Raw genomic sequence first — 23,094 nt, forward strand, 5'->3', positions numbered from 1 at the left:
GTGTGTGCATCTCATCTCAGGGAAACAACGCCATACGTACACTGATATTTTTATTTTATTTTTAATTTTTTTTTTTTTTTTTTGCTGTAGGAATGGCATTAAATAAATACATAGCAGGCTGCAGTGTCACAACAAGGAGATGTACAATTACGAAGAAAAAATACCCCAAGGAAATCAACACGAGGCTTATTAATATCCAGGCCTGCAGAAGACAACTGTCAGACAATTGGTCAACAAGGTACATGGTATCTGTTAGATACTGACTAACCCATTATGATCTTTATGAAGTGTCCTTTTGGGGGTCTAGATCTTCAAATATGAGTTGGAAGACCCTTTTCTTTTATTAGTTGCTAAGCTCTTTATACTTTTACCATATTGCGGCAGGTTAGGAGTCTGAGCTTTATTGTCTTATGTTATTGAAAATCCAGATTCCCGCAGCCTTCTCCCTCAGGTCAAGATTTGTCTGAGAATACATTCTCATTTCTCCATGTACAAAGGCTGTCTGGAGAGAGGCAGAAAAAGATTATGACTGTAATATACTTAAATCCAATTTATTTGCCTGACTAGAAACTTCCACACTTCACAATTGCTTCCTACAGAAGATTTTGTATTTAATTCCTTCATCGCGGCGAGGAGCAGGAGAGAGCTGAGTCCTCCAACAGGTCTGTGCTCCACACACACCTGAGCCAGAGGAGAGGGAGGCAGCAAATGGACACTTTACAGGGCTGCATTTATTTCTGCTGCAGAAATTAACAGAAATGGGAAGGAATTTTTAAACCCCCTTTGCAGAGCTGGGGTTTGGGGCACTGGGGGCTCTGAGCCCCCTGGGGGTGCTGTGGGATGGAGACATCATTTGGCTCAGTGGCTGTCGCAGATATCTTTTATGGAAAATCCTTTCCTTTGGAATTTCCTCCTGAGAAGCTGGGAGGCCTCAGGAACAAAATGCAAACAATGGTTATCTGCTGCTGTGGGATGCAACAGGTGCACCTGGGATTGGTCTCATGGGGTTGTTTCTAATTAATGGCCAATCACAGCCAGCTGGCTCGGACAGAGAGCTGAGCCACAAACCTTCGTTATCATTCTTTGCTATTCTATTCTTAGCCAGCCTTCTGATGAAATCCTTTCTTCCATTACTTTAGTACAGTTTTAATGTAATATATATCATAAAATAATAAATCAGCCTTGTGAAACATGGAGTCAGATCCTCGTCTCTTCCCTCATCGGTCACACAGTGGCTCCATCCTCGTGCTGCTCTCCCAGCTCTGGTCTGACAGGAGCATCTCAGCTGCTCTGGTCCCAGGGCTATTTTAACCTTCATTTGAGAAGGCTTGAAAAGGCCAGGCTCGGGTTTCCTCACCCTTTCCCTAAGCAGAGGTGGCACCAAAGCCTTCCTGCCTGGCTCCAGAACAAACACAGCCAGGCCAGAATGCTCTGGGCCAGCTCGGGCCTCTCCAACACCTTCATTTGGGAGAAAAAATGTAAAATGGGGCGAAAATGATGCTTTGCAAAGTGCAGCACTGGCCTTTGGGCTGTGGCTGGGAGCCCTGGCTGTCCTTAGCACTGCCCAGGGCTTGGGACACCCCTAAAGGATGGAAAAAGGATGGGTAAAGGATGGGTAAAGAATGGATAGAGAATGGGTAAAGGATGGGTAAAGGATGGATAAAGAATGGATAAAGGATGGGTAAAGGACAGGTAGAGGATGGATGAAGGATGGATAAAGGATGGGGAAAGGATGGGTGAAGGATGGGTAAAGGATGGATAAGGGATGGATAAATGATGGCTAAAAGTTGGCTAACCCCTCACAAAGGGGCCAGGAGCTGGTGCTGCAGCAGCCTTGCCTCTTGCACCTGGATTTGGGACCCCTTGCTTGGACAGGGCAGTGCTCAGAAGTGTCAGAAAGGAGAATTTCTTTAGTTTTGAGGGCAAAGATACACAAAAGCAGGGCACAGAATGATTCAGGGAGCAGCTCAGATGCCCTGAGGTGATGAGGGTGATGGCACCATGGCCAGCAGGGCCCTGCAGCCCCTCTGCAGCTCCTGGCATGGGGAGCCCTGGCACTTTTGGGGTGCTGGGCCAGGTAGGCATGGAGATCCCACCTGCACAGGTGCCCCTGGGGCTGGGCAGCAGCTCAGGGGCTCTGATGGCTCTGGGGATGCTCAGGCAGAGCCTTGGGACCTCAGACAGGCCTGGGGAACACTGAACACCCTGGAGCTGCAGAGGAGGAGCTGCCTCCATCTCCTTGTAGGTTTTCCCTCTACTTCAGAGCCATTTATCTGTCCTCAGACCAAAACCCAGCCTAAAAGGATGGGAAACCCACCCTGGCACAGCTGTTATTGGGGCTTTCTAGCCACGAAAAGAGATCTCAGCTCAGTTTTTGGTTTGAAACAGAGACAACCTTAATTCTCCCAGAAAACACCATGGCAGCACTGATAACTTCAGAGCAGCTGGGCTGGGAAAAGGTTCCCTTTCACCACAAAATGCATCTAATGGCTCCCAAATTTCTGCAGCTTGTAGAATTCCAGCACGTGGCTGTGTGGCTCTTGCTTTCCAGGAGCACCATCCCTCCATTGCCCCTGTGAGCTGGAGCCCTGCAATTCCCTGTCCAGGTTTCCCAACCCTGAAATTCCCTGTCCAGGTTTCCCAACTCTCTCCATTCCCCCTGTGAACTGGAGACTGCAATTCCCTGTCCAGGTTTCCCAGACCTGAAATCCCCTGTCCAACTTTCCCAGCCCTGCAATTCCCTGTCCAGCTTTCCCAGCTCTATAATTCCCTGTCTAGGTTTCCCAGCTCTGGAATTCCCTGTCCAGGTTTCCCAACTCTGTAATTCCTGTCCAACTTTCCCAGCCCTGCAATTCCCTGTCCAGCTTTCCCAGCTCTGTCCCTAGGCTGGTTTTTCATGGCCATGGCACTGGATTTTTTAATTTCCCTCCCAATCTTTTGAACAATTTCTCCTTTTCCAAGTCTGCACCCTGTGGGGCTCTAAAATCATAACAATTAATGCTGGCAAAGGCTCCTGAAGCCACCTAAGCCATCCCTCCCAGGGCAGGATTGCTGGAGCAGGCAGAGAAATGAACGGAGAGGGGAGGCACAGGAGCCAGGCAGGGACCTGCTCCCCTGCTGAAATTGGGGCAAAAAGTTGAAATCACCTAAAAAGCTGCTGGGGCGGAAGTGGCAGAGTTACTCTGTCACCCGAGTGCTGGATAGTTAACATGGAAGGAGTTGTAATCCCAATTTTAACTCTTATTTCAACATTTGTTTGGGGTTTTTTCCCTTATTTTGACTTTTCCCGGATTTTGTAGCAACAAGGGGCGATCAAACAGATTTACAATAGTCGGTGTTTATCACCCTTCCAGAGGCGTTAAGTGGCTATAAATGCATATGAAATATCTGCCGCGCATCCCTCGCCTGCTCAGCAATGTGTTCTTCCTACGTTCCTAATTGCTAGCAGGAAAAATAGGAGGAATTTGTTTACCAGCTTCCTGCATAATATTCAGACATCTGGAGCTGCGAGGTCTGCCTGGCGCTCCTGGGGGACGGCAAATCCATCAAGGACAATTAGACAAGCGGGGAGCTGCAGCCGGCAGGGAATTCCCGAGCCGTGGGGAAGGGCTCCGAGCCAGCCCCGGCACCCCCAGCCTGCCTCCCGGGGCTCCCCTGCTCTTCCTCCTCTGCCTGACAGGCCCTTCCCCGCTCCTTTCATCATCCTGGCCCTGCTGGGAATGCTTGGCATCGTTATCTCAGAGGGCTTTCCCTAAATTATTGCCTGACCTGCTGGTTGCCAAGCTCTGCAGTTGCAGGGTCCCCATCCTGGGTGGGTTTTCCCAAAGCAGGGCTGGCACCCTCAGGAATTTTTGTGAAATTTTGTGTTGAAGATTGCAATGCAAGGTGTTTTCAATCACCATCTGTATGGCAGATAACCCAGTGGGCAGTTTGCCTTATCTCTCTCTCTGAGTGACCACAGTCACACCTCCCTCGGGAGGGGACATTGCTGATAACAGCTATTGAATGTCCCTTCATGGCTGATAAGAACGACAGCATCCCATTGGGAGATGTGAGCTCAGAGGGAGGAGCCAATCATTGCTACCCAGATATAATCCAGAGGGAGGAGCCAAGCATTGCTGCCCGGATATAATCCAGAGGGAGGAGCCAAGCATTGCTACCCGGATATAATCCAGAGGGAGGAGCCAAGCATTGCTGCCCAGATATAATCCAGGGGGAGGGGCCAAGCATTGCTACCCAGATATAATCCAGAGGGAGGAGCCAAGCATTCCTACCCAGATATAATCCAGAGGGAGGAGCCAAGCATTCCTACCCAGATATAATCCAGAGGGAGGAGCCAAGCATTGCTACCCGGATATAATCCAGGGGGAGGAGCCAAGCATTGCTACCCAGATATAATCCAGAGGGAGGAGCCAAGCATTGCTGCCCAGATATAATCCAGGGGGAGGAGCCAAGCATTGCTGCCCAGATATAATCCAGAGGGAGGAGCCAATCATTGCTGCCCTGATATAATCCAGATGTTTTGAGACACCAGCACAGCTTCTCCACGGGATTCCCAGAGGAACAGCAGCTGCCTCTTCTCCCACTGGATCTTCAGAGGAAGAATCCATCCTTCTCTACAGATCCCCCTGCTCCAGCAGAACCACCCCTGACTCTGCAGGAGGGCTGAGCCACAATTCCAATGGGACTGCTGCCAACACCCCGACCCACAGGGTGTCAGGTTATGTTCTGACTCTGTCAGTGCTGTTCTAGTGTACTGCATTGTTTATTTTATCCTTTATTTTGTTTCCTTTCCGTATTAAAGAACTGTTATTTCTTGCTCCCATATTTTTGCCTGAGAGCCCCTTAATTTAAAATTCATAGCAATTGGGAGGGGTGGGGAGGGTTCACATTCTCCATTTCAGGGGAGGCTCCTGCCTTCCTTAGCAGACTCCTGTCTTTCCAAACCAAGATATTTTGTGAAACCCCACACTCCTAACTATCCTGGCTATGCTCTCAGCAGCCCTGGGAGGATGAATAGGACTCAACCAAACACAAATCTGAAAAATCCCAGCTTTTTCTTCCATCTCGCACCTAGGCTGAAGAGCAATCATGATCATCTACAGCCCTAAACTCACCCTGCTCAACTTCTACCTGTAATCTATAACAACTGCAACCGTTTTCCTCACCCTAAACACAATCAGAGTCCTAAAGCTTTCTACCCTAATAACTGCATGGACCAAAATCCCATCTCTGAACACAATAACACTCCTAACCCTGCTCTCCCCTACACCCACTCTCAATTTTTGTGCAATGGAATTGCTGCCTGTGCCTGTCAAGAATGATTTGGGCACTTTTTGGGGAGTGGAAATACCTGCTCAGCACCCTGCCCTCCCTTCTGGCTCCTGGCACACACCTAGGGGGACAAACTCCATTTTGGGGTTTCCTCTGGGCTCCTCATCCCTCAGAACCCAGGGATTGCCCCAGGAGAGCCAGAGAGCTCCTGCCCCATGGGGCTGCTCCTCAGCTGTGACACAGATGGGTTATTGATGATTTTCTGTTTCTTATTTAACAGCTTGAGAGCAGCAGAGAGAGACTGGGTGGTTTGATTGAAATCAGCCAAGGAGCTGCTTTTAATCATGATTTAAGTAGAAAAAAAAAAAAAAAAGAAGTGAAAAACGTTGGTTTAAGTAATTGGTTTTTAAATTTGCTTTGCATTTGGGCATTTTGAGTTGCCTAAATAAAGGTCTGTCCCCTTTGGGGGTGTCCTGGTGCCAAAAATTCTCTTTGCAGCACATTACGGCCAAAGTGCACTTGGTTTCCACTTGTGTATTTTGTGAACGTACTTTAATTTAATTTAATTTAATTTGTGTACAAAGCCCACTTATCTGCTGTATTTTTACTCTTTTCCTCTGGCCTGTGTTCTGAAACTCCTGGTATCAGGCAGGAGGTGGCTGGGAGGCAGCCAGGGACACTTTTTCCTGGAGATAATACTTGTTCTTCAACACAGATGTGAGGAAAGATGCTTAAATAGCTTTGACAGCAGGGCCTGAGGCTGCGGCAGCCTCTGGGAGCACTCAGGTGTGCCCAGGGTGGGGGATCTGGGAAGGGATGGGGGTCCCTGAGCCACATGGCAGCCCCAGGAGCCCCCCAGGATCTCCCCAGACCTTCAGCTTTGTAAATCAGCAGATCTCACCCTCTCACACCTGTGGGCAAAGACAGTGTCCAAATCCAGCTGGGACAGGGCTGGGAGCACCTGGGACAGGGGAAAGTGCCTTGGGCATGGCAAGGGTGGCTCTGGGTGGGATTTGGGGTCCCTTCCAGCCCAAATTAGTCTGGGATTCAGTGGAACTGTGGGCAACAGGGAGGGGAAGTACATGGGGACCCCTTGGAGCACCCAGAAATTGTTAATTTAGGGTTAATTTAATTAAATTTAATTTATTTCCTTTCACTTCTGAGAAGTGGTTCTGGCCAAGATGGTGCCGGGATGGGCTGGGGGGGTTCTGGGGCTGGGCTCCATGGATGGTTTATTAGCCTGTGATATTCCCACTGGAGAGCAGGAGCTGGGTTATTGCTGAGGCCACTGAGCTCAGGGAGCTGATTCCAGCCCAGCTGCTGCTGCTCCAGTGGGTCCTCTGCTCCCTCTCCTGTGGATTCAGGGAATTCTGGAATGTTCTGCCCAGGGAGGTGGTGCAGTCCCCATCCCTGGGTGTGTTTACCCAAAGCCTGGACGTGGCACTGGGTGCCAGGGTTTACTTGGGGTGTTGGGGCTGGGCTGGACCCGATGATCCTGGAGGTCTCTCCAGCCTGGTTGTTCTGTGAACCAGAGTTCATGCACCTGGCACACCCCAGGTGAGGATGGAGCTGTGTGAGGAGCACCCCCAGCCTTCTGAAGGGTCGATCAATACCTGAGCCAATCTGCTGCTGCTGCAAAGGTTACACTGGGAGCTCTCCCTGCTGATAAAACAGAACTTTATGTCTTCTTCAGGCTGGCTCAGAATTGCAAATCCTGCAGTGAGACAGGCTGGGGCACTCGCAGGCAGCCTGGGAGGGAGGCTTGGAGCAGGCAAGGTTCTGCAGCCTGAGCTGCATCCTGTCCATCTTCCCCATCCTGTCCATCCCATCCACCCTGTCCACCCTGTCCAATCCTGTCCAATCCTGTCCATCCCCTCACTGTCCATCCCGTCCATCCCATCCACCCTGTCCACCCTGTCCAATCCTATCCAAACCTGTCCAATCCTGTCCAATCCTGTCCATCCCCTCACTGTCCGTCCCGTCCATCCCATCCACCCTGTCCAATCCTATCCAAACCTGTCCAATCCTGTCCATCCCCTCACTGTCCGTCCCGTCCATCCCATCCACCCTGTCCATCCCCTCACTGTGGGGACAGGAGGGATCCCTGCAGGACCTCAGCACTGTGGGGAAGGATGCTCAGAAGGTGATGCCTGAGAACGCCCTGAAGCAGAGGCTGGGCAGAGTTAAAGAACAAAGCAGGGATTTATGTCACTGTCAGGTGAGATGTGACATACACACGCGTGATCAGGGTCTAAGAAGAAAAAAATTTGATTCTGTGTGTTCTCCAGATTATATACTCTTAACAAAGCGTGAGCTTAAGCCATTAACTGCATCACAATAACTTATTATATTCATTGGTGCAAAGCAATTGGCATCAATACAATTGGCAAAAGTTTTACAGAAATTTAATAAGGCATGTATACACATCTACTTATGCACGTAGCCCAGCTTACAAATATTTTCATGTATCTTTTCTAATCTATTTCCATCCTGACAGCCTTGTCTTCTTCCTTGCTAGAAAATCATCAATTGTTATTTCTTCTATTAACTCTTGTTATTTCTTCTATTAACTCAGCTTTGCTTGCAGGCCAGCTGTCAAGACCCTCCATAGATTTATTAAAAAGCCTCACAGGACACACCTTGGTCAGTGATGCTGAGAGCTTCCCTGGAGCAGAAGTAAAGAATAAAGCAGGGATTTATTCCAAGGCTCACAGGACACACCTTGGGCAGTGGCTCCAGCCCAGCTGACCCCCAGCTCAGGAGCTCTCACACTTTGATCAGTTCTGCTCCATTTCCACGCTGGGTTCAGTGCCCAATCCCAGCTCCAGGGATGCAGTCCCACCCTCGCAGGCTGCTGGTGGCACTTTTGGGGCTGAAGCTGCAGCGCTGTCCTTGGTTCTGGGGCTGGAAAGGATTGCTGTGTGTGCTGGGCTGTGGGCAGAGCTGCTGGCACTGGGTGTGGGGTGCAGGGGCACCCTGGGGCCGGGCAGAACCTGGAATAGCAGAGCTGGAACTGAAGGTATCAGCAGGTATGGAGCGCACGGAGCAGCACGGGCAGATGCGAGCCCAGGCAGCCACAGGGCTGAGCGATGCTCCACGAGCAGTGCTGGAGCTCCTTCCTGTGGTGGCAGTGATGAGTTACTGCCTGTGGAGCACCGGCTGGGAACCAGCCAGGAACCAGCCCGGGAATCAGCTGAGATCCAGCCTGGAACAAGCCTGGGAACCAGAATAGGAACCAGCCCTGGAACCAGCCCAGAAACACCCAGGAACCTGCCTGGAACCAACCAGGAACCAGCCAGGAACCAGCCTGGAACCAGCCTGGAACCAGCCTGAAATAACCCTGGGAAGCAGCCTGGGAATAAGCCTGGAATCAGCTGGGAACCAGCCCTGGAAACAGCCTGGAATAAACCTGGAACCAGCCAGGAACCAGCCCAGGAACCAGCCCAGAAATCAGCCAGGAACCATCCAGGAACCATCCCAGGAACCAACCCTGGAACCAGCTGGGAACCAGTTGGAAACCAAAAGAACATAATCTGGCCCTCAATGTTCTTTCGATGAGTTTTTAGTATGCAAATGGGGCTTAATTTGCCAACTTTGAGCAGTTTGCAGATGAGTTTATCAGGGCTGTGTTATTCAGTTTGTGCTCCTGGGGTCAGCTCCAGGCATTGGGAAAGCACAGAGAACATTATTTATACTGTTAAACAAAGTCAAGAAATTCAGGCCTCTGCTGCTGGCCAGGCAAACAGACAATCAAAACAAAGCCACGTTTGTAATCATGCTCAGCAGTCTTTTTAGGAGAGGTAATTAGTGAAATAATCGACAGGCATGGATGGGATTATTGATGACAGTGATAGCTTGCAATATCCATCCCTCCCTTGCACAGAGCAGCTCTGGGGCTGAGGAATGGGCAGATATGGGGCTGTGGCATGGGCAGCTCTGGGGCTGAGGAATGGGCAGCTCTGGGGCTGAGGAATGGGCGGCTCTGGGGCTGAGGAATGGGCAGATATGGGGCTGTGGCATGGGCAGCTCTGGGGCTGAGGAATGGGCAGCTCTGGGGCTGAGGAATGAGCAGCTCTGGGGCTGAGGAATGGGCAGATATGGGGCTGAGGAATGGGCAGCTTTGGGGCTGAGGAATGAGCAGCTCTGGGGCTGAGGAATGGGCAGATATGGGGCTGAGGAATGGGCAGCTCTGGGGCTGAGGAATGAGCAGCTCTGGGGCTGAGGAATGGGGAGCTCTGGGGCTGAGGAATGGGCAGCTCTGGGGCTGAGGAATGGGCAGCTGTGGGGCTGAGGAATGCCAAGCTCACACCTGGATTTTGTGTCTCAGCTGAGGAGCTCTGGGGGGAGCAGTACCAGCCCTGCTGCTGCCTGGGCCGGGTGGGGATTCTGAACCCAGCACTCTCCTATCCCGTGCACTGATTTTGCTCTTGCTGCTCTCAAGAAACTAAATGTAAGTTATTAATGAATTCCTTTTAATATGAGCATTTATATGCATGGAGCTGGGTGAAACTCAAATGAAGGTGGAAAACAGGCAGGCTGCATTATCACGGGGATGGGACACTGAGGGGTACAAATGGGGGCTGCACAGGCTTCCCTGGCCCAGGCTGGCACTCAGGGCCTGAGGGACAGGGCTTGGACAGCCTGGGACAGTGGGAGTGTCCCTGCCATGGCAGGGGTGGCACTGGGTGCGATTTGAGGTCCTTTTCCACTCAAACCACCCTGGGATTGTGTGACATGGTTGGTGATGCTCGCGCTGCTCCGCAGAGCTTACCCAGCCCCACCTGCCAGAATGATGAGGTGCAAAGCTGCTTTGGAGGGAAAACAGAGCTACAGAGAGACAGCAGGTCCAGCTGCAGCTCCCTGAGCCCGCTGGGTCTTCATTCAGGGCCAGGCTCTGCGCTGGGAGCCAAGGGAGGAGAGCAGGACTGGGAGGAGGTGGGAGCAAACCCCTTCCCTGCTTCTGGAACAGGAGCAGCGGGAATAAAGTGCCACTTTTCTGGCACTAATGAACGTGTGGCAGTGCAGGAATAGCTCTGTGCCCATAGGAAGTCTGGATTTTCAGCTACTGTGTAAGTTCCTTTTCTTCCAAAAGGGCTGGTGAGGCTCAGTCCTGTCATCCACTTCCTCTTACAACTGCCGCCGACTTCAAAGGAAATCCTGCTGGCAAAATAGCTACAGAATTGTGTCAGGAGTTTATTTGCTCCCAAGATTAGATAATTAATGAAGATAGAATATTAAAGTTACATTTACATAAAGCTAAGGGTAAATTTAAAGCGTTCTATTATTTTGTAAATGACCCGGAGTTTGTAACGCATTTATAATGATGGATCGGGAGATGAGGCCTTTCAAATGAGGAAGTACAATTTATAATCTCACTTTCCTTCATTATTTATTCATCCTGCTGTTGAATCATCTGCTCTTCAGAACCTGAAAAGCCATGGAGTTCCCTTTACCTGCCACTGTTACTGTAGAGGGAACCCAAGTTTTGTGTTTGAGTCAGTCCCAAGCACAGCGTGAGGGGAGCTCCACACAGATCCTCTTCTTGGGCCCAGTGAGTCTGAAATTCCTGCAATTCCAGCCTGGTTTGGGCTGGAAGGGACCTCAAGGCTCATCTTTTTCCACCCTGCCATGGCAGGGACAGCTCCCACTGTCCCAGATGCTCCATCCCCCATGTCCAGCCTGGCCTTGGGCACTGCCAGGGATCCAGGGGCAGCCCAGTTTGTGAAAACTGGCAGTGCCCAAGGCCAGGCTTGACATTGGGGCTGGGAGCACCTGGGACAGTGGGAGCTGTCCCTGCCATGGCAGGGGTGGCACTGGGGGGGCTTTGGGGTCCCAAAGCAATTTGGGGTTCTATGTAATTAAGAGGTAAACATTAATGATGTGAGGGGAAAGGCTTCCCAAGGAGCTGGAGCATGGCTGGGCTTGGAGCAAGTGGAGAGGGAAGGAACTGGGGGGTCAAATCCTGGCAGAATTTCATCCATCAGTGTCGTCACAGACATCTTTTATGGAAAATCCTTTCCTTAGGAGTTTTCCTCCTGAGAAGCTGGGAGGCCTCAGGAACAAAATGCAAACAATGGTTATCTGCTGCTGTGGGATGCAACAGGTGCATCTGGGATTGATCTCATGGGGTTGTTCCTAATTAATGGCCAATCACAGTCAGCTGGCTCGGACAGAGAGTCTGAGACAACTGCCTTTGTGATCATTCTTTCCTATTCTATTCTTAGCCAGTCTTCTGATGAAATCCTTTCTTCTATTCCTTTAGTATAGTTTTAATATAATATATATCATAAAATAATAAATCAGCCTTCAGAAACATGGAGTCAGATCCTCATCTCTCCCCTCATCCTGGGTCCCTGTGAACGCTGTCACAAATCAGTGACCACGGTGCCTGCTCAGAGCCATCAGGGGCCAGCACAGGTGACAGCACAGCTGCTGGGGAGAGGCCCCAGGTGGGATCTGCACCTGGGGACCCCTCAGGCTGATGCCACAGGCCTGGAATCCTCCAGATATGAGGAAAACCCTTGGTGCTGCTGTAGGTCTGTGTTCCATCTGAGCCTTCCCGAAACTTCAGAGCCCTCTCACTGTGCAATTATAGGAGGATTTTAGTCTGATTATACATTAAAAACTCCCATCTCCAAAGAAACTCAAAGATCAGAGACATTTCCTTTCAAGTATTACACTGAAATTTGAACACTCCTGCTGCTTATTACAAAATGTTTCTGCAAGGCACCGTGGAACTCTTCCACTTGATACTTGTATTGTCAGGATTGTTTTGTTTTCTCTATAAATCCCAGCATTTCGCTTCCATAGCCTTTTTCTTCACGGAAATGTTGTTAGGGAAGTTTTAGTCACAGCTTGAGCAGGATGCACAGTCACAAGCCACTGCTGTGGGTACATTAGCAGGACCATGAGAATCACAAGCAAACACAAAATAAATGACATGTTTGTCCTTCAGCTGGGTGAAAATGGGAATGCAAAGTCTAGAGTCTTATTTTTCCTGATCCCCACGATTCTCTAATCTTATCAAATATACATTCCCATATTCCAAGGCAGCCTGATAAAGCAGCTTGCTAGAAATAAGTTGCATTAGATTGTGTAGAGCACATTTTCCTGGGAAATCCAATTTCACAATTGTGTTCTGGTGACATTTAGCCATTGCTTAGTACAGCAAGGGTTCCTCGGGTATTTGAAACACTGAGTCCTGTGGCAGCAGGGCCAGGGCAGGGATTGTCACCCTGTGCCACCACAGAGACCCCGAGGGCTCAGTCCAGCTCTGGCAGGAGAGCCATGGAGGGGTTGGAGGGTGACCAGGGCAGGGAATGGAGCTGGGAAGGGGCTGGAGAATCCCTGAGGGAGCTGGGCAGGGGCTGCAGAATACCTGAGGAGCTGGGCAGGGCTCACCTGGAGCAAAGGAGGCTCAGGGCCCTTGTGGCTCTGCACAGCTCCTGCCAGGAGGGCACAGCCGGGGGGAACAGGGACAGGAGCAGAGGGAACGGCCCCAGGCTGGGCCAGGGCAGCTCAGGGTGGGCACAGCAGGAATTTCCCCATGGAAAGGGGGCTCAGGCACTGCCCAGGGAGGGTTCAGTGCCCATCCCTGCAGGTGGCACCTGGAGGTGGCACTCTGGGCTGGGGACAGGGTGGGCCCAGGGGTCTGGGAGGTCCTGTCCTGTTGGGGAAGATGAAACGGGAAAGCCTTATAAATATGATTGCCTGGCAAAAGATTTTGAGAATATGGAAACGATAAGTGAGATTGAAATGAAAGCAAGCTTTGAGATCCCTCAGTCACTGAACAACTGGAAAACAATGGTGTGGCCAGCTGAGGTAATCCCCTTTTGATAAAACAACACCCTCTGCTTGCAGACAGGCCCAAGGCTCAGAGCAGACTCTGCAGTTTGGCAGAAGGGGCCCAAAGAGGAGTTTTTAGGGTTTAAAATGTAACACAGTGTGGTAATGTAATGATTCTTATGGGCTGTTTGTAAATGTTATAGGATTTGTATCTTGTACCAGATTAGTTAGTGAGAATCAGAATATTCAGCACAGAAGAAGATTTATGGTATTGGAACGGGAACTTCGCTCTCTTACCCTTTTACTCTCTCACCCTCTCATCCTCTCTGCCCCTCTCTTCTCTCAGGCCTGCTCCAGCTGTGCCTGGCAGCTCCTAGCAGGGCCCTGCACCCAGGCCCTGTGCAATGAACCCCAAATCCCAGCAGGGCCCTGCACCCAGGCCCTTTGCAATAAACCCCAAATCCCAGCAGGGTCCTGCACCCAGGCCCTTTGCAATAAACCCCAAATCCCAGCAGGGCCCTGCACCCAGGCTCTGTGCAATGAACCCCAAATCCCAGCAGGGCCCTGCACCCAGGCTCTGTGCAATGAACCCCAAATCCCAGCAGGGCCCTGCACCCAGGCCCTGTGCAATGAACCCCAAATCCCAGCAGGGCCCTGCACCCAGGCCCTTTGCAATGAACCCCAAATCCCAGCAGGGCCCTGCACCCAGGCCCTCTGCAATGAACCCCAAGTTCCAGCCCTGGCCTCAGAGATCTCTCGTGACCGTGCTGCCCCTGACGGTCCCACACTGTCCCACCTCAGGGGTGCTGTCCCCTCCTTCCCCAGCCCCTGCTCTCCCCTGGCCTTATCCCCCCTGCATTCAGGGAAGGATCTCTGCCCCTCAATCCCAGATTCCCAGCAAACCCCAGGTTCCAGGGGCTGCCTGGGCACGGCACAGCTGCACAGGGAGCGGGGCTGTCCCTGTTTGTCTGGCACTGGAGGTGCCTCCAGGTTCATAAATCTGTATGCAGTAGTAGGGGTTCTCTACCAGCAATTCATTTTAATTATGTGAGACATAAAAAGACCACCTACAGATGAGACAATACAGCTGTAAGATTCTCAAGGTTACTGTGGGGAATACTTCATAACTGAAGTATGTTTTCCCCGAGGAATTTGACTACCATTTGATTTAATTTTTAATTTTTACATTTTAATCAAAAATAGATCAAATGGTGGTGTTCTCCCCTGGGAACCATACTTCAGATATGAAGCAGTCCATGTTCCTTTTAAATATGTAAAGCTGCCATTTATGTATAACTCATGAATGACACCCTGTGTTGCAAGCAAATATCACGCGGCGATTTCGGGATCGTGGCAGTAACAACACCATAATCACACCAAAATACCCAAACATCCCCCAGCACAGGGCCTGCAGCACCCAGGGAGGCCCTGGCAGCTCATCCTGCCCATCCTCAGGGGAGGGAAGAGCCCCAGGGATGGAGGATGTGCCCATGGAGGTTGTGCTGGTACCCGTGGGGTGGAGAAGCAAGGCAGGAGCTGCTTTGGGGGGTCAGGAGCAGAGTTTGGGACATCGGAGCCAGGCATGGCTGCTCCAGGCTTGGGACAGGCTGGACAGGGGCTGGGGACAGGGATGGAGGGACAGGACACAGGGAATGGCTCCCAGTGCCAGAGGGCAGGGCTGGATGGGAGATTGGGAATTGGGAATTGTTCCCTGGCAGGGCTGGATGGGAGATTGGGAATTGTTCCCTGGCAGGGTGGGCAGCCCTGGCACAGGTGCCCAGAGCAGCTGTGGCTGCCCCTGGATCCCTGGCAGTGCCCAAGGCCAGGCTGGACACTGGGGCTGGAGCACCTGGGACAGTGGGAGGTGTCCCTGCCATGGCTGGGGTGGAAAAAGATGAACTTTGAGGTCCTTCCAACCCAAACCAGGCTGGAATTCTGTGACAATAAACAGCCTCAAACCGTGCCAGGGAAGGTTCAGGATGGACACTGGGAAAATTCCTTTCTGGAAAGGGCTGGAGTGCCCATCCCTGGAGGGTTTAACAGCCCTGTGCAGGTGGCACCTGGGGACGTGGTCAGTGGTGGCCTGGGCAGGGCTGGGAATGGTTGGATTTGATGGACTCAGAGCCTTTTCCAACTTGAACAATTCTGTGACTGCTGCATCTTAGCATTTTTTATTTTTCAGTGTTTTTAAACATTGCGGCCACTGCTTCTTTTACTTCCTTGGGAAGAGCTGGGAACGGCTCAGGAGGGGAGAGGAATGGCTGAGGAATTTTGCTGTCCCTGGGCTGGGGGAGCTGCTGGAGCCCTGGCCAAGCCCCTGGGAGTGACAATTCCTGCCCATGCAGGAACCCCCAGGAAAATCCCTTTGCCCAAAGCCCCAGAATGGACACACAGGGACCTGGGTGCAAGTTGGGTGTGGGAGGAAATGCCCACTGTGAGTGATAATTGATAATTATCTGCAGCAATCAAGGCAAAAGCAGAGTCATTTATGTGGGACTCTGAATCAGGTATCACACCACGCTCCCAGGAGAGGGCTGAGGTTTAAAGCAACTAATTTAGACATAAACACCACGGATTTGAAATCTATTCAATAAATTATAACATCTAAAAGAAACAAAAATAAATATATTAACTGTGTATATGTATATATATATATAGACACAGTTAACTATATATATATATATATATATATATATATAAAACTCTCTCTATATATATATTTAAATATATTAACTGTATTTATTTCAAGTCTTGGCTTTCTCAAATCCAGGTTGCCTTTAAACCCCACTTATCCCAATATTTTGATTTTCCACCTCCTTTTGGCAGTCCAGATGCCAAGTGGACCTGTAATTACCATCAAATTAATGAAGTCAGCACCTAAACCTACTACAAAGATTTTACATGACATAAATAATATATTTATTCTCCTAATTATTATTATTCTCATAATAATATATTTATTATCATCAGAGGTTTTATTTATCTTTATTCCTCAGAAATCACTCATGGAATGACACAGCCAGACAATTCCATGCTGCAGCCAAAGTGGTGTTTAATGCTTCTGCTTTTGTAAGGAACAATTTACAAAATACAAAGTTAAAAATAAGAATTAGATCCTTTAAACCTGAATTAAAAACAGGCCAGGGGCCTTTTTCTCTATATACAGGTAAATAAAGCATCACTGGTTATTCTTTGTACAAACCACAGCAGCAGGAAATAGAAAATTTATATATATTTTTTCATCAAGAAAACAAAATTTCAGACTTATACAAGGCATACAAAAATAACTCTGTGGTTCCACTGCAGATTTGACACAAATCTGCTTTAAAGGAATATTCACTGCCCCAGCCTGTGCCAGCTTAATGATCCTGGAAAATCCCAAAATAAATTACAAACACATCTATTTAAAAAAATATCACTATTAAAAGCCTTCAGTGGAGCAGACAATTAAAGTCCAATTTGCTGACTGATTTAAAAAAAAGCACTCCTTGCCCTGTTGGAAAACAGGGAGCCAGGAATCACATCCGAGAGGAAAAGTAAAGGGCTGAAAGGGTTCAGTTCCTGCCAAATCACTCAAAAACCTCAAGTGTGACAAGTAATGATCAGGACTGGTCGAAAATTGGGTAAATATAGTCAAAATTTCAGGTGTGAAATGTTGACTATATTTAGTCAAAATTTTGAAATTTTTGCCACAAACACTGGCATTTTAAATGCCAAACAAGGATTTTAAACGCTTGCCACAAACAATGGGAAATCCTCATTAAATGAATGAGCAGCACACAAATACTGAGTTGCTCATGTAACACGTGAGGAAATAAATCTAAAAGCAGACCTGCACTAAATATGCATCCATATTCTGGTTATAAAATAAAAGTTCCCAAAAAATCCCATTAAAATTCTGCTGCAGCCAGCCCTGGGATTCACCATGACACTCCCAACAAATGCTGGAAAAGCAGGAGAATTTAAAAGGATTTTAAATTCCTGCCACAAACCCCAGCAGGAGCAGAAGGAAAACCAGAAAGGAACCAGCTGGTTCTTGGTTTCACCCCAGATCCAAGTGTAAAGCAAACAGAGGAAATGTTGACACAGCTATCTGTGAACTCCTGAACACGAGAAAATGGGAGTTATTTCAGGCAAAACCACTTTTTGCTTGGATAATCCATGTTCTCCCTGTGTTTTAAACCTGAGCCCACACTTTTGCCTGCTGTATTCTGGCAGGAAACTCTTCCATCACAGCCTCTGAGTCCAGTTTTGGTATTTCCCTCTTTGAACATCTGAAATTTTGACTATATTTGACCAAATTTTGACCAATCCTAATCATGACTTGTCACACTTGACGTTTTGAGTGATTTTGCAGGAACTAAACCTTTTAGCCCTTTACGTTTAATCAGGTATTTCAGCTTCTGCTGCACAGAAACTGCTGTTTATCCACCTTGTTTTTAAATACTGCTTTGATTACCAGGATTGTTAAAAGACAAGGGTGGGGGATGTAAAAATGAATTCCCCACAAATTCTGACCCCCAGATCAAGTATGTAAATACTAACTTGAAAGTATTTATTCTTAATTTAACTAAAATTTTTATTGGCTTGGAGCAAACTTATTTTTTAAACAAAAATCTGAAGGCTAATTAAGTGCAGGTCTGCTTTTAGATTTATTTCCTCATGTATTACTTAATTAGACTCAGTATTTATGTGATATTCATTTATTTAAAGAGAATATCTCAACTCAGTGCTGACTCCAACTCCACACACAACATGGGAAGGATTCAAGGACTGCAAAAAACCTTTGCCTGAGGATTTTGCAACCTGATAACCCCAAAATTAACCTTTCAGAGGTTAATTAACCTGTCCTTAGATTCGTGCCAACAAAAGCCTGCTGGGTGACGAGGTCAAGTCTTTTAAAACAGATTTTTTTGGGATTTAAAGGGAAGCTTCAATGAGATTTTTCCTGGACTTCCCAGCCGCAAAGCCACTTAAAAATGAAAATTTGTGTCCTCCCATTGCTGCCTGTGGCCCTGCACAAGGAGGATTTTCCAAAAGAGCTTTTCCAAGGGGCTCAGGGCTGCTGGGAAAACCTTTGGAATCAACACAAGCTCTGGCCCAGCCCCAGGTGAAGCCTGGGCCCACGGCCAGCTCAACTTAATCAATCTAAAACATGAAATGAGCCCTTCCTTGTCCTTTTCAGACAAATTCTGCACTACCTGAACATGAAATCAGCCATTTTTTGTCCTTTTAAAACAAATTCTGCACTACCTAAACACGAAATCTGCTTTTCCTTGTCCTTTATGTACAAATTCTGAGCTAAATATGAAATCTGGCTTTTTTTGTCCTGTTAGACAAATTCTGAACTACCTAAACATGAAATCAGCCTTTTCTTGTATTTTTAAAACAAATTCTGAGCTAAACATGAAATTTGCCTTTTTTTATCCTTTTAAAATGAATTCTGAGCTAAACATGAAATCAGCTTTTCCTCATCCATTTTAGACAAATTCTGAGCTAAACCTGAAATCCACCTTGTTTTGTCCTTTTAAAATGAATTCTGAGCTAAACATGAAATCTGCCTTTCCTTTTCCTTTTTAGACAAATTCTGAGTTACCAAAACATGAAATCAGAATTTTCTTGTCCTTTATGAACAAATTCTGAGCTAAACCTGAAATCTGCCTTTCCTTTTCCTTTTAAAACAAATTCTGAGCTAAATATGAAATCAGCCATTTTTTGTCCTTTCAAAACAAATTCTGAAATAGCTGATTTCATGTTTCGGTTTCCTTGTCCTTTATAGACAAATTCTGAGTAACCTAAACATGAAATAATCCTTTCCTTGTTCTTTTTAGACAAATTCTGAGTTACCAAAACATGAAATCTGTTTTTCCTTTTCCTTTTTAGACAAATTCTGAGATACCTAAACATGAAATAATCCTTTTCCTTTTTAGACAAATTCTGAGTTACCTAAACATGAAATAATCCTTTTCATTGTCCTTTTTGGACAAATTCTGAGTTACCTAAACATGAAATAATCCTTTTCCTTTTCGCACAAATTCTGAGTTACCTAAACATGAAATAATCCTTTTCCTTTTCGCACAAATTCTGAGTTACCTAAACATGAAATCAGAATTTTCTTGTCCTTTATAAACAAATTCTGAGCTAAACCTGAAATCTGCCTTTCCTTTTCCTTTTAAAACAAATTCTGAGTTACCTAAACATGAAATAATCCTTTTCCTTTTTAGACAAATTCTGAGTAACCTAAACATGAAATAATCCTTTTCCTTGTGCTTTTTGGACAATTCTGCGCTCCCTGAGGAGCAGAGGGTTTTGGGCAGGGAGCAGAGCAGGGATGGTGCCCAGGGCAGGAGGCAGGAGCAGAAAGCAGAGCTGCTCCTCTGCTGTTCTACGAGCCCAGGATGTGACTGAAGTGGCCCTGAAATGAGAAAACCTCAGGTCACTACACAGGAGCTGGGCAGAAAGGCTTTTCCTCGCTCTTCCTTTTCAAATTTTATTTGAAATTGCTGACCACCACCAGAAATATTCCCTTTTTTTTTCCTCCAGGGCTGATTGGAAATAAATTAACTCAATCATTATCTGCTCAGTCACAGCTCCTGATGGAAACTTTGATGCAAACTTTGCCTTTAATTCCATAAATCAGAGATTTTGCTGTCAACATCCAGCATTTCCTCATTTTGGCTCTGGAAGGAGCAATATGTTCAATACTTTATCTATTCCTCAGAAAGGAAATATCCAATTACAAAAAAAAAAAAAAGGAGATGGAATGAGATTCCTGAGTATTTTGTTATGATTCAGTAAATCAAGGACAAGTAAAACTGGGTAGGGGAAGTGATATGTTATTGTTTCTTTCAGTTACTGCCCAAATTCTGCTTTTCTGAGAGAATTTGAAAAATGTGTTGAGAATTTCCAGATTTTCCAAGTGCTGCTGGAAATATTAATTTGTGCTCTGCTGAAATGCTAAACCCATCTCCTTTATTTTTAATTTCCACACTTTATTCCCGAGCAATGCAATTGTGGAGGTTATGAACTTGATGTTTTAATGGGGAACAAGCCCCAGTCGTTTTTGCCCCAAAAAAGCAGATTCCCACACTTACAGATTCTCCAGCAACACATCTGGGGCAGGGCTGGGAAATGCCTTTGCTCCCATGGTTTTCCAAAACCTGAGGAACAAAAACAGATACAAATTCATGAAAATGAATGGAAAGGGAAAAAGGGGGGGGAAAAGGGGGAAAAGGGGGGAAAAGGGGGGAAAAGGGGGGAAAAGGGGGGAAAAGGGGGGAAAAGGGGGGAAAAGGGGGGAAAAGGGGGGAAAAGGGGGGAAAAGGGGGGAAAAGGGGGGAAAAGGGGGGAAAAGGGGGAAAAGGGGGAAAAGGGGGAAAAGGGGGAAAAGGGAAAAAGGGAAAAAGGGAAAAGGGAAAAAGGGAAAAGGGAAAAAGGGAAAAGGGAAAGGGAAAAGGGAAAAGGGAAAAAGGAAAAGGGAAAAAGGAAAAGGGAAAAAGGAAAAGGGAAAAAGGAAAAGGGAAAAAGGAAAAGGGAAAAAGGAAAAGAGGGTAATTAATTGCAGCTTTATAATAAAATGTTATTTGAGAAGTGATTTTTTAGCAAAGCCCTGCACAGTGGGTACTCACCACAGAATTCTGCTTTGCCTTTGCAGCCCAGGGAGCAGAGTCGGGGAGGAGTTTGTGCCTGGGATCCAGGTCCATGGCACAGTCCCTGAGCTGGGCAGCAGCCTGGCCTGGGATGGTGTCCAGCAGCCTGCACAGCCGCTTCTGCAACAGCAAAGGCAGCACTGACAGCTCTGCACATCCCGGGGATGTCGGGCCTGCGCCTCTCAGGGGTCACACAAACACTGGGGAGAGCACCAGAACAATGGGGCACCAGGGCAGAGCCCCAAGGTTTGGGGTTCCCACTGCCCCTCGTGCTGGGAGAGCAGGAATTCTGCTCCTCACACCTCTGTGTGCCCACAAAGAGCAGGAATTCTGCGTCTCACACCTCTGTGTGCCTCACAAAGAGCAGGAATTCTGTGTCTTACACCTCTCTGTGCCCCACAAAGAGCAGGAATTCTGTGTCCCACACCTCTCAGTGTGCCCCTGGGTGCAGGAATTCTGTACCTCACACCTCTGTGTGCCCCACAAAGAGCGGGAATTCTGTGTCTCACACCTCTGTGTGCCCCACAAAGAGCAGGAATTCTGTGTCTCACACCTCTCTGTGCCCCTGGGAGCAGGAATTCTGTACCTCACACCTCTCTGTGCCCCAGTCTCATGCAATCCCTGGCAAAGGCATCCCTGAGCCTTCACCCCAGCAGGACTTGGCATGGGGCTGATCCAAGGAATTGTGCTGAAGGAGTGATTAAACCCAGGAAACAGATGGAGAAGTGATCCCAGTGATGGGAACACCCCTGGAGAGGGGGTTTGTGTGTTCCCTGAACACTGGCACCTTGTCCCAGTGCTCCTCCATGCACTCCCTCCTCCTGGAGCTGTGCCCTGAGCTGTGCCCAGCACCCAGGGGTGCAGGGCTGTCCTGGGAGCCCAAGGGCTGGGCTGGGCCCTCCCAGGGCTCTGTGACCCCTCACAGGACCAGGGGCTCCCCAAAATGCTGCTCTGAGCAGCACGCTGGCACCGGGCAGGTTAAACTGCAAATCCACGGAAAACACCACAGAAAATCCACACAAAAATGGAAACTCCAGAAGAACATCCCTGGCCTGAGAGAGCCCATGGGAAGGGACCCCAGGGCTCCTTGGAACTGCCCAGCAAATCAACACAAGCGTGGGAATTACAAACTGACCCAGACTGGGGGCCTGAATTCCAGACAGACACTCACACACTCGGGATGTTCTTGCCCAAACTTTGTTTAAGGAATCCCAATCTCTTCCTCCAGGAAGATGGTGTGCTGGCACAGAACTAACAGACTACTGAAGCACAGAAACAGAATTTAAAGCTGGAGTAAGTTAGGGAAAACCAAAAAAGGAACAGAAAAAAAGGCAAAAAAAAAGGAAAAGTACCGGGAAGAAAAAAAGGAAAAAAAACCCAAAAACCAAAGGGAAAAAAAAAGGGTATGAAAGAAAGGCAAAATAAGTGAAAAGAAAAAAGGAAAAAGAAAAAAGGGAAAGAAAAAGGAGAAACAGTAATTGAAAAGGAATAAAGGAAAAGGAAGAAAGGGAAAAACGAGGAATTCAAAAGGAAAAAAGGAAAAAGAAAAAAGGGAAAAAGACATTAATAAAAAAGGAGGGGGGAATAAAACGGGAAAGAGAAAACGCGGCAAAAGAAAGAACGGAAAATCAGGAGAAAAAGCAAAACCCCGAAGCCTGTTGAGCTCAGTCCCTGGCCCGGCCGTGCCCGCTCCCGAGCCGGCACCAACCGCGACAGTCGCGACACGGCCCGGGCGGCGACGGGGCCAGGACTGGCACCGGGCCCTGCCCCAGCCTCTGCCCGATACCCGGTCCCGGTTCCATTCCCATCCCCGTTCCCGACTCACGCATTCCGGCTCCCCGGCTGCTCCCGGCCCGAGCGCCGCACGCCGGCCCCGCAGCGGCACCGCGGCCATGGCGGCACCGGCACCGCCCCGGGAACCTCCCCCCGGAACCTCCCCCTGGCACCGGCACCACCCCGGGATCCGCCCCTGGAACCGGGATCCAACCGGGATGCACCCCCGACCCCGGGATCCGCCCGCGGAGCCTCCCCCGGCCCGGCCGGGGATGCGGTGCCGGTTCCGACAGGAGCCGGGCCGATGGCGGCCGCTGCCCGTCCATGGCGCAGCGCTGAGCCCGGCCCCGTCCGGGTCTCGGGTACACTTGACCCCTGCCTGTTGGCACACGCATCTTCCATGGAAAATCCTTTCCTTAGGGTGTTTCCTCCTGAGAGGCCTCAGGAACAAAGTGCAAACAATGGTTATCTACTGCTGTGGAATGCAACAGGTGCATCTGAGATTGGTCTCGTGTGGTTGTTTCTAATGAATGGCCAATCACAGTCAGCTGGCTCGGACTCACTGGCCGCTCACAAAATTTTATTATCATTCCATTTTTTCCTTTGCTTTCAA

The 23,094-nt window shown here is 48.6% G+C and overlaps 1 protein-coding gene across 6 annotated transcripts; it reads right to left on the bottom strand.

Annotated features, from left to right (window-relative positions):
• Positions 1-364: 364 nt before the first annotated feature.
• Positions 365-22,686, bottom strand: C7H10orf143 (chromosome 7 C10orf143 homolog). 6 transcript variants are annotated; one of them, XR_012581165.1, is made up of 6 exons: positions 22,534-22,686; positions 20,688-20,828; positions 20,154-20,219; positions 19,300-19,474; positions 19,006-19,058; positions 16,092-18,854 (listed from the first exon to the last, which is right to left on the bottom strand). XR_012581165.1 is itself a non-coding variant. In XM_074545420.1 (4 exons), exons 1-4 carry the CDS (start codon positions 22,600-22,602, stop codon positions 401-403), a joined length of 378 nt encoding a protein of 125 aa, XP_074401521.1. In that variant the 5' UTR covers positions 22,603-22,686; the 3' UTR covers positions 365-400. The 6 variants fall into 6 exon arrangements, 3 of the variants coding, with proteins under 3 accessions (XP_074401521.1, XP_074401522.1, XP_074401523.1); XR_012581164.1 differs by having other exon boundaries at positions 19,153-19,474; XR_012581163.1 differs by having other exon boundaries at positions 19,006-19,474.
• Positions 22,687-23,094: the final 408 nt, after the last annotated feature.

This window comes from Zonotrichia albicollis, chromosome 7 (genome assembly GCF_047830755.1).
Source record: "Zonotrichia albicollis isolate bZonAlb1 chromosome 7, bZonAlb1.hap1, whole genome shotgun sequence".
Taxonomy (NCBI): Eukaryota; Metazoa; Chordata; class Aves; order Passeriformes; family Passerellidae; genus Zonotrichia; species Zonotrichia albicollis.